This window comes from Gobius niger, assembly GCF_951799975.1.
Source record: "Gobius niger genome assembly, chromosome: 1".
Taxonomy (NCBI): domain Eukaryota; kingdom Metazoa; phylum Chordata; class Actinopteri; order Gobiiformes; family Gobiidae; genus Gobius; species Gobius niger.
This window is the reverse complement of record NC_136852.1, coordinates 13,344,749-13,355,537: the sequence shown is the minus strand read 5'-3', so window position 1 is coordinate 13,355,537 and position 10,789 is coordinate 13,344,749. Positions and strand designations below refer to the sequence as shown.

General features: G+C 41.5%; 1 protein-coding gene across 1 annotated transcript; it reads right to left on the bottom strand.

The window, feature by feature from the left end:
- Window positions 1–2,219: 2,219 nt before the first annotated feature.
- aasdhppt (aminoadipate-semialdehyde dehydrogenase-phosphopantetheinyl transferase) lies at window positions 2,220–10,738 on the bottom strand. Its single transcript, XM_079574989.1, has 7 exons — window positions 10,361–10,738; window positions 9,312–9,425; window positions 8,367–8,484; window positions 7,940–8,061; window positions 6,999–7,160; window positions 4,173–4,229; window positions 2,220–3,213 (listed from the first exon to the last, which is right to left on the bottom strand). Exons 1-7 carry the CDS (start codon window positions 10,502–10,504, stop codon window positions 3,055–3,057), a joined length of 876 nt encoding a protein of 291 aa, XP_079431115.1. The 5' UTR covers window positions 10,505–10,738; the 3' UTR covers window positions 2,220–3,054.
- Window positions 10,739–10,789: the final 51 nt, after the last annotated feature.

Sequence of the window (10,789 nt, the reverse complement as noted above, 5' to 3'; positions counted from 1 at the left end):
TTCTTAACTAGTCAAAACAACTAAAATGTGGATTATTATGCTCAAATTGAGATGTTTATACTGATCTAGTTAAATTTAGAGTGAACAACGTCAAAAATGAAAATATTTCCATTAAAGCCACACTGCATAACATTTCTCCAAGTAAGTAGAATGAAATACTAACTTACGGTATATTAAAAGTGATCTATCGCCACTGATCTCCAGCAGGGATGTTGGCACCATATTGGAGAGTAACAGCCTAGAGGTCGACCAATATATCATCTGGCTGATATATCAGGCCGATATTTGGGGATTTGACTATATTGGCTGTCGGCCGATATAGCGCCGATAAAAGCTGAAAGAGCCGGGACCGAAAGTGATAGAGGCAAGGCAAGGCATCATTATTTATTTCGTACACAAGGCAATTCCATGCGCCCAGAGAGACTTCCCGTTTTTTTTGCATTAGAAAGAGTGAAGTCAGGGCTTTTAAACGAATCCTCGCACAACTTCAGGCCTCAACAGAAGAACAGAGACACATTGCAATGAAAATTGGTAAGCTTAGGGTGACCAGATGTCCCAGTTCACCCGGGCCATTTTGAGTCCTTTGTCCCACGTCCCGATAGATTTCTCCGAAAGCACTGATTTGTCCCAGTTTTCCTCAAAACATGTCCCAGTTGTCCCGCTTTTTAGGCCAATATAGTCCCCAAAATACCACATTTTACATGAAAATTAATGTTTTTGGCCCAATGAGGATATAAATTACCAAGTATAAACCGAACTCAAGCATCCACTGTGAGGTCCTTACTGCAGGCTCCACTCTCAAGCCGCATCCACGGTCAGGATGAGAAATGCACGGGACTATTGACTATTGAGTTTGGATTAGTTTAAACGTTGTTTTGTTGTGGTGACGTCATGGTTGGAGCTCCACTTATCATTGGCTGCCGATGAAGGCAACTGGCCAATCAAGGAGCGGCTGGCCTTTAACATCCTAGGAAAAAAATGTGTCTCATGCCCCCAACCAAAAAAAAGTCTGCACTTCCCGTCCTGACAGTGGAGCCTGCACCGGAGGCGACCTCACAGTGGACGCCTGCAGGCCGGTGCCTCTCGCGAATCCCAGTTTTTCAGTTGTCAAATCTGGTCACCCAAGGTTAGCTACAAGCTTGACTTAAGTTAGTTTCACCAAACCTAAATCCGAGTTAGTTTTAAAATTGCATTTTTGATCACCGTACAAAATGTCGCGGCTAGCAACAGTATGCCAATGTTAACGGAAACTAATAAAATCTGGGACAGAAACTATGATTGAATCACCTAAAGTAATAAATCTGCTGGAGTGGCCAAGTATTTATGTTTTTTACAGGATTAGCCAATAGACCAGAACAGCCAAAAATATCGGACTAGCATAAAATCCCCCCAAAATCGGCATTGGCCATAGAAAAACCCATTTCGGTCGACCTCTGAGTGCCCTGTAGTTGTATGTATTTCCTGTTGCCTCTCTGTAACAGTACAACAGAAACATTATTGAAACAGAGCTTACGTTTTAGTTCAGTGAGAGACAACTTTGAATCCGTCCGATAAAGCCACAGATGGAAATAAAAGCCTTTGTGTGTGTGTGTGAACAGTAGGAGCAGGTGCCATGTGTTATTATTGAGCAGAGGTCAGGTGTGGGGTCTGCCGCATGAGGTGCTGACAGTTCAAACAATTACACATCAATCCAAGGAGCCAATGATTTCAGAAGCTTTTCATCAGGGTCAACAGGGAGAGAGGTCTTGTTTCTAAATCCTGACAGAAATACACTGCATATATTCATGACTGACAGAAGTGGGATGGCGGTCAGAATGTAAAACTACGTCACAAATAAAATCATTAAACTTATACCTGAAGTTAAAGCTTGAAAGCAGACAATTGCATTACTGTTTGCTAGAGAATTAACAATGGTGTTTGAGAGGATAGATGAAGAATAGGCCGCAGTCTTGATGTCTTATACAGGAGATGTTTATTTACCATCGGTACGGGACCCGGAGACATGAACTCAAGACATTGCGCTAGTCCTACCATTCAAGTCTGTCTATGCTTCCACAGAAAAGGGATAAATACCCTCTCAGAGCGTCATACTGATACGCAAGCAAACATTCAGTGGCTGAGAGTCTGAGCACCACAGTCAAGGCTATGACAGAGATAGTACAACCACAGCTTGACCCACTATGATAAATAGCGATTTAATGTCATCCTCTTACACTGTTGTTCTGGGTTTACAGCATAAACGCCTGTAATTCAACACTACACATACATCGTGCTTCTGTTTGAGTCGTGAAAAACAAAAACATCTAAAGGGGAGCATCTGTTTGAGCCCTGTGCGCTTTGTCTCTGCCATTTGTGACCAGATCAAAGATCAAATGACCTCAGGTCGGCCCAACCTGCAGCGTGCACAACAAAAACAACATACCCAATTTTGGATTGGATGGGTTGAATTCAGAATATTAATCTTGTTTGTGCTGTTTGGACGAGCTCAGATTTATTCATTTATGTGACCTAGATGATTCAGCTTGTTTCATGACTTTTCTGGTTCTAAGGAAAACTCGCTTGGAATAAGAAAGAAAAACTGCCAAAAGGACAAGTGTCAACAGTTTTCAAAGTTATTGAAGCCGTCTTGCCTCCCAGAGCTCTTATCGCTTCCTCATTACATCGGCAACATCTAATGATTAAAATTCAGTTAGACACTTCATTTGGCCTAGTTCTTTCCATGTCTACAGGGACAATCAATTGCTTAATTCACCATTCAGTCAAAAGAGATAAAAATATCAGATGATAAAAAGGCCTTTGTATAAATATGATACAATGTTTATGCAGATGTGTTATATTTAGAGTCAAACCTCCAGGTAGCGGTTGTGTAAGAACAAAAGTTGCCATGTGGTGTAAAGTTTCTCAAGTCCCCTGAGACGGAGCTGTGATTCGGGCTTTGTGCGCTGAAGGAGTGGAGCTGAATGAGAAGCAGGCTCCTTGTCAGGGTATTTTTGGACACTGGCACTTGTGAAAGGTGTGTTAGTCTGGTGTGCAGGCCGCTGTGTCTAAGTCATGTCAGTGCACGTCTCTCTGTCTCTGAGGGCCGTCTGCCTTGGCGCTGAAGCTCTCCCAATAGGAGGGGTCCTCGTCTGTCAGGGGCGAGGCCGGGCCAATCAGGTCAGAGAATGACAGCAGGGTGAAGGGGCAAGGCGGGGGCAGTGGCGCAGGTAAAGGCTGGAAGACAAGTGTGCCCCATTAGAACCTCAACCACAATGAGAATATCAGTGAACCTGCTCTTAGATTATGACTATGTGACAGTTTTGTTTGATTATGCTTTCTGTCTGTTAAAAAGTAGCAGTAAAAGTAAAAATCAAAATCAAATGGGACTCGGGAGATTTTGTTAAACTTGGAGACTTTTTTTCATGTTTGTGTCTCTTTGGGTTAGTCCAAGCTTAGAATTTCTTCACTTATACTTAGTCCTGTTTCAGACCTGGCATAGTATCACAATAACAGCATTAAGAGTAGAGCTGGGCACCGTTACATTTTTCAGTATTAATGACACTTGGTTTTTGATACCTTAACAATACTTTTCCGATACCTATATTAAAACATTTGTCATCTAGAACCAGAAAACAGAACAATAATGGAAGATCTGCAAATTTACAATATATTTACAATAAAAATGGGGGAAAGCTGGGGGAAATTGTGGCAAAAATAAGGAAAAATTGAGTTAAAAAAAATGTGGTAGAAAATGCGGAAAACAATAGGGAAAAAATTTGAATAAATGGGAATGAATTGGGCAAAAATGTGTTAATATGGGGGAAATTGGGGAAAAAAATAGTAAAAACAAAAGAGCAAAAATTAGGGAAAAAATTGGGCAAATAAAAAGAAAAATTGGGGAAAAAAAAAAAAAAAAAAAAAAAAGAAGGGGTAATAAACAAAAAAAAGGAAAATAAATAAAAATTGGACCAACAACATCAAAGCTAGGATCTAAAGATCTACGATTTTTTTTCAGTACCTGCTTTCGATATTGGTAGTACCCAAACTTCTTTTTAGATACCATACTGGTATCATTTAATGGTACCCAGCCCTAATTAAGAGGCTATAATGAATGATTTTTGCAAAGAAATACGTTGAGCATTGATTGCGGTATAAAAGCCAAAACGTGAAAAAATGATTTGATATGTCCTTACTGATGAGTCAGCACCGAGAGCCACAGCAACATGATGGTCATCATCAAGCAGACATTCCTGTAACAACACAAGCATAAGCGTTATATACAGTGAGCTCAGTAAACAAACTATTGCATCTAAACTGTGCAGCAGAGCTTTCCTTTCACCTTTATACAGACTGACACGGACTTCAAAAAGCAGAAAGCACTGCAGCGTGAACTGCAGGGTGGCATCAGCTGTACAACCATCAACAACAAGCAATAAAGCTCATGTCTGACCCTCTCAGAGAGCAGAGACCCCCAGTCAGCTCACCTCAAGAAATCGATTTAGCCGGTTTGAGCGAGCCTGAGTAATGTTAACTGCACGGGAAACAATGCTGCTTTACTGATCAACTTGTCCATCATATTTGGAAATCATTTTAAATCAGAAAACTACATCAGCTGTCAAAGTAAGACCATCTATTACCAACACAATTACATTAATCCTATTATTATCTCACTTTCTGCAAACATTTGTACTTCCAATGTACAGTATAGGTTTGGAAACATCAGACCATAAACCCTAGACTGCCATCACTCCAGAGAGGCATCACTGCTCTGGCTGTGAAGGGAAAAGCCTGAAGTGTAAAACCTAAAGAAGACTCTATATGGAAGATCAAAGCCTGCAGCGCTGCGGAGATGGCGGTAAAGAGGAACAGGGAGATGGCGACGGACGAATCTTGTGCTGTGACAGAGATGCACACTTCTAATCACAGTCTCCTCTGTGGAGCTCTCCAGATGACCACCTGTGCGTCACTTTGCATATGCTTTTCCAAGAGCCAGCCGCCGAGGAGTCTGCCAAATGGAAACCGACGCCAGAGACTTTGATCAAGCTGCTTAGTTCCAGTAATGCAAAGGTTTTTAGTCCAAAATGGAAGTCAATATAATGTGTTTTGTGTTATTTAGAATACAAGAAGTAAGGCACTCACACTTCCTATTTTAGAATTTAGAAAGTAGAAAGTAATGCTAAATGGTGAATGCAAAGAAAATTGGACTCCATGCCATTTTGAGGTTTTGGTGACAATATGGTGGCCTAAACGGGCAAAATACAAACAAAAAAAGATGGTGACTTGTTTATCTCATCCTTTACATGACTTTCCTCACTTCTTCAGTCACCTTTGTACTGGCACTTTTCCCTTTTGTACTCATATTTTCTTTTCTTTTCCAGAGAATAAGGACAGGACAAAGCCTCTCCCAAGAGACTTCCCCTGCTCCTTCAGGAGATTACTGCATTGTTTTAGGCTTTCAGGAAACATAGCCCTTCATGCAAGTGTCTCAAGTGAAACATTCATTAAAAGGTTAAGATACTACATAATCTCCGTTGAGAAGCATGTCCTCTGCATTATCTATTGGAGGGATTTCCCTATTGTGCATGTTTTGGGGTTGATGAGGAGAACGGGGAGCAACTTTCCAAAAGAGTTACACTTAATCTGAGTGTCATCCAGAAGTCAAGCCTCCCATTGCAAAGGGGCAGCAGCTACTGTGCCACTGGTGGTTCTAACCCGGTCAGCTAAGAGAGACAGTAGGCATGACAGTTCAAGAGTTCAAGACTTCAACACGAGACTGATGAATCTTCATGTCAAAAATATCGAACACTTTGATTCATCTGGAAAATGGCAGAAACGGCCTGATGCTGTCACCTGGGCACGGTCATGTAACACTCCCTGTAACTTGTTTACCTTAATTAAACCTTTTCGTAGTCCCTCTGGGGGTAATGCAAGTGTTAATGGGATAATTGAGGGGTCTTTCATCTCCCCGTGTCTCTGTCCAGAAAACCACAATTGCAACTTTCCTGCCTTCGGGTCGGAGTCACCGATACACACTAATAGAATCATGAAGAAGAAGCTAACAGGCTAATGGGCAAAGCTAACTGTGGGCCAGCGCCACTTAAACAGTATTTACAGCCAAGTTTGAGTGAAAATAATTATCTCCTTTGTGTAATTGGATGTACAATATCCCTCTCTCCCTTTGTCTTTTCTATCAGTGCAGTATTTACTCTCACGGACAATTAATGAGTACAAAAATCGCAACATGCTACAACACCTGCAGTGCCGCTTATGGCCTCTAGGGGCATGAGTTACTTGCTTCTTACTCTGCTTTAAAGGGACTGTACGGAGTTTAAAAATGTTAAAAGTAAGTATTTACATGTTCCATCAATGTCCTAATGTGTAGAATGAGTCCTGACCTATTCACCACAACTGTCACTCAAAAAGGTGTTAAGTCGTGTTAATATAGAACCTGTAGTTACGGGTAAGACCTGAGGTGGCAGTAGTGAGTATAAAAATGACCATCTTGCATCTAGTCCCTTTAAGTGAGGGATCTGTTTGTTTTTCGAAATGTAAACTTTTACTCGCTTGATTCAGCCCCTTGTGACCTGGTATAGTCTTTTAATAGACCTGAAACTACTCAGACGGCCACATTGGGCAGCACGTTGGCGTAGCAGTTAGCACTCGTGCTTCACAGCAAGAAGGTCCTGGGCTGATTTCCACCTGGACGGGGCCGTGTGGAGTTTGCATGTTATTCTGCGTAGGTTTCCTTCGGGTACTCCAGTTTCCCCTACCACTAAAACATGTACAATAGGTTCCCCTCTGGGGCCAGGACTCCCCTGGAAATTAGATTCCTCATGTCAGTGGGACTCTCTTGGTTAAATAATGGATAAGTAAATACATTTTCTTAGGTGTTAAAAGTAGATGACTCCTCTAAGCTCATCCTTACTACTCCTTACTTATTGGATTTTTTAATATTTTGGTGACAATCCCCAATACAATACTTACATACAGGATGATTCCCCCCATCTAGAGGAACATACCTCAAATACCCAGTCGTCCTGCTCCTCCTCATCCAGGTGCATAGTTGATTGGCGCACTGGCTGACTCTGTGTGAGCGTTTTGGGCGAAACGTGAAACTCCACACGCTGCAGATTGAATCCAAGCCCTGTGCCGATGGCTTTAATAAAACTCTCCTTAAGGGCCTTTGAGGAACAGCACAAAAACACAGATATAATTAGACCGAGATTCAGACGAGGGATAGATGAGGACATGCTATAAATACGGGAAATCTGTCAAATTAGTGGAGTGATTATTTGGAGCTTGCACAGATGGGAATTGACACCACACAAAAAAGTCAGACGTGTACAAGGATTACAGTACATGTGTGTGTGATGTCGTGTGTGACCGGCTAAAAAAAAACGACTCAGCCAATGAACAACAATAACAGCATTACAAGCCTAATCGCTATGGCAACCGTTGCGTTCTGCCATTAGTCAACGGTGCAGTGATGAGATCAGAGCGTGACGTCTTTGCGCCATACCCTCATAACATCACCATAACTACAGTGACTCTCCCAAAGAAAATGGGTTTAGCAAATACATTTTCAACTATTTCCATCTCTCTGACTGATTCTCTCTCCGACCACCACATGAAGGTTTTGGCCACAGGTTTACTATGTGCAGGGTGGTAAGGGAAGCAATTCCTCTTCCTCGTCGTGACCTTAACCAATCCCCTGCCCCGAGCTGGAACCCAACTGCCAAATCTTGAAAACTTTTTAGAGCTTTTCACAATGTTACAATGCTGTTCCCTGACCCTGATCATTCCTCAACCCTCGCCCTAACTAAGGTCAAGCCACACCATAGTATCCATAGCAACATTCCCAACATACCACCCCGGGAATAAAAAAAAATGAATACAATCCGTGGCCCGGGCCGATCAGCCGCGCGATGTGGCTACAGGCTACTGCGGTTGCCATGGTTACCCAGTGCCGGTAGAAAGCGGCGAGCTGCTGGCGTTCCGAGCCGGCGGACTGGATGACGCTCCACTCGTACGCGGTGAATTGACGAGTCATGATGCGGAAAAATTCAGGCACGGAGCTGCTACCTGCGAGCACCACGAGAAGAAAAGACGGAGAGGGAAAAAAAAGAGATTAAAACATTGTCCAGCAAAGTGGGGAAACGGAACACAAATCCAGAAAATGTAAATATGACCAGGTTAAAATAAGGAAATGTGATAGTGTTGTGAGATCTTTAAAACATTTTCTATGAGTATATATTTAGATCATCACCCACACAGAAAACACACACAGCCATCTGCACCAACATCCATTTCTGAACCCATTACACATGCCAACACTGACACCTAGTGGACAGCATTCATACTGCAGTTTGGCTCAGTTTTTTTTTTACCGGGCATGACTGTCTTCATTATGTCCACCCCGACCTGCACCCCCTGCTCTGCTGCCAGCACCGCGTAGTCTCCTTGATGAGACACGTTAAAACGCCAAGTGACAGGGGCTGGACCGACCTGGACACAAGAATCAGATATGAAATAAGAGTGAGCGATACAACTGAATGAAATCATGGCATGACCCTGTGATGATCTGTCCATTTGAAAACACATAACCTTTAATGCAACTCTTTGACCAAAAAATATTTCACATTCACTCTGGAGGATTTAACTAGTCGCAGTGCAGTGTGAAGTCTCTGAAGAAGCAGTACTTTTTTTTTTATACATCTTAAAAGCAATAGAACCCTACTAAGTGTTCAAGAATCATGATGATAAAATTGCCATTCTGAGCTTGGCTGAGTTAAGTTAAGAATAGGCATATTTGTAAAGCGGTTTCAAGATTAGGTCATGTTTAAGCATCTACAAACTAGTTAAAAGGCGTATACCACAAAAACTAACCCAAACCCATTTACAAATGCAAGTTAATCATGAAATAATAAATAAAAACACCTGATAATGAACTATTTATGACAAAATGTTAAACAAAGAGTTAATAATATATATTTAGAGTTGACTATCACTTGCACATTTTTAGTTAATAATGAACAATCATACTTTGTAAAGCTTTTTTAATATAAGTAATATTTAAGTATCTCTGATCAGCCCGTGTTTGTAAATGCGTTATAGGTCTATACAGTCTATAAAGTGTTACCAACTAAACATCAAAGCTGGTTTGCTGAATTTTATTTACTGCTGCTTAGAGATCCTAAAAACTAAAGTGATCAGAAAAAACTTTTGACTCACTGTAGAATTTTAACAGTTTACAGTCGTGCTAAAAATGTACATCTTTACATAAAGGTTTCATGCATTGTCTGTATCTGAATGAAAGAGTGTGACACTCTTACCTGCAGTGGTGCTGCGAGATAAGGCTTTCCTCTTGGAGTTCGCTCCAGCCGGATGTGGGACCATGGGATAGTCATTTTCTCACACACAAACTTCCTCAGCAGTAACCTGCCAGCCTGACACAGCAGAGCACACCACGTTAGGGGAGTTAGACAGAGGGGGAGGAGAAGGTGAAATATATACTTAAATAAGAGTAATGCTGCTCAAAAGTATATTTTTGTCAAATAATCACAAAAGTAAAAGCCAGAAAGTGAAAAAAAAACACTGGGTTTTGGTATGAATGTTTTAGTGTTGTTGATGTTCTATTTAAACTGGAAACAAACTTAGTCTAAAACCGAAAAACACATAACCCAAGTGCATTACTAAAGCAAAAATGAAATGAAATTGAATGAAATCTAAGATTGCAGATGACCCTGACTAGAGAAGTTCAAGTACCACCACTTGTACACACACCAATCTTTGAGATCCACTGGACATAGACATAGACAATAGAGTTTGGGAATGTGATGTCATATCGCTAAGCATTATGGGATTAGCAGCAATTGTAAACTAATGGAGATTCTAAAAGTTAAAATACTAGAGTTATTGTTCACATTAAACACTTGGGCACCACAGTGTGTTAGATGTATTTATCAGCAGTAACTCAGCTGCTAATGGAGTTGTTCTGCTGCTTTTTCTCCACTTTTTATACTGTTTTTAGCTAATGTTAGTCCAAGGAAATGTATGCCAACAGCTGCAAAGATGGTAGCCTGGCTAACACCAGACTAAAATCACAAGTGTTGTGCAGTTCGAAATAATTCGAGCGCACACAGCAGCATGGTGTTAGCCAGGTTACAAAGATGGCGGATCTCCATGGTAACTGTGGAATTTCCCGAACTCTCTTGACATTAATAATTGAAAGCTCATGTAATAACAGATTTACACGGAGTAAAAAAAACCCATCAATAATATTCATGAAAAAAACAACAACAACAACAACAACAGAAAACAATGTTATAGCAACTACAACCCATCCCTAACTTAGATAAGTCATTCATTCATACATACGCACCATCGCTGACTTGGCATCTTTGGTGAACACAAACTCCCCAATTCTCGCCTTCTCCTCGGGCTGGACGCATCGAGAAGCAAAAAGCCACTCAGACCTCGTTGGTGTCCACGATCCACAACGGAAAGCCCACCTCACAGAGCCCATCTCTCCTCCTCACAGTTTCTTTTCCATGCTTGCTGTACCTCAACTCCAAAACAATTCACCAGCACAAGAAGAGTTACGTTGCAGGGACACGTAGATAATATGCATGACGTTGAAAACTGAACACGAGCATAGCCAGCGTACTCACAAGCCCATTTTAACTGTTAATCCGGAGTAAACTAGTGAGAAATGAGGCTTTTAATTCAAGTTGAAAGTACTAGCACACACCCGGAAGAGCCGTCACTTGTGGGCGCGGTGGAGGATTGACCAATCAGAGCGATTCTAGTA

What these genes read in the sequence shown, in the direction of transcription:
- aasdhppt (XM_079574989.1), bottom strand. Translation starts at nt 10,504, where the DNA reads ATGGGCTCTGTGAGGTGGGCTTTCCGTTGTGGATCGTGGACACCAACG. An exon ending in ATCTCGCAGCACCACTGCAG is followed by an intron (nt 8,485 to 9,311) that starts GTAAGAGTGTCA and finishes TCTTGTGTCCAG; the next exon opens with GTCGGTCCAGCCCCTGTCAC. An exon ending in CTCTCGGTGCTGACTCATCA is followed by an intron (nt 3,214 to 4,172) that starts GTAAGGACATAT and finishes CTTGTCTTCCAG; the next exon opens with CCTTTACCTGCGCCACTGCC.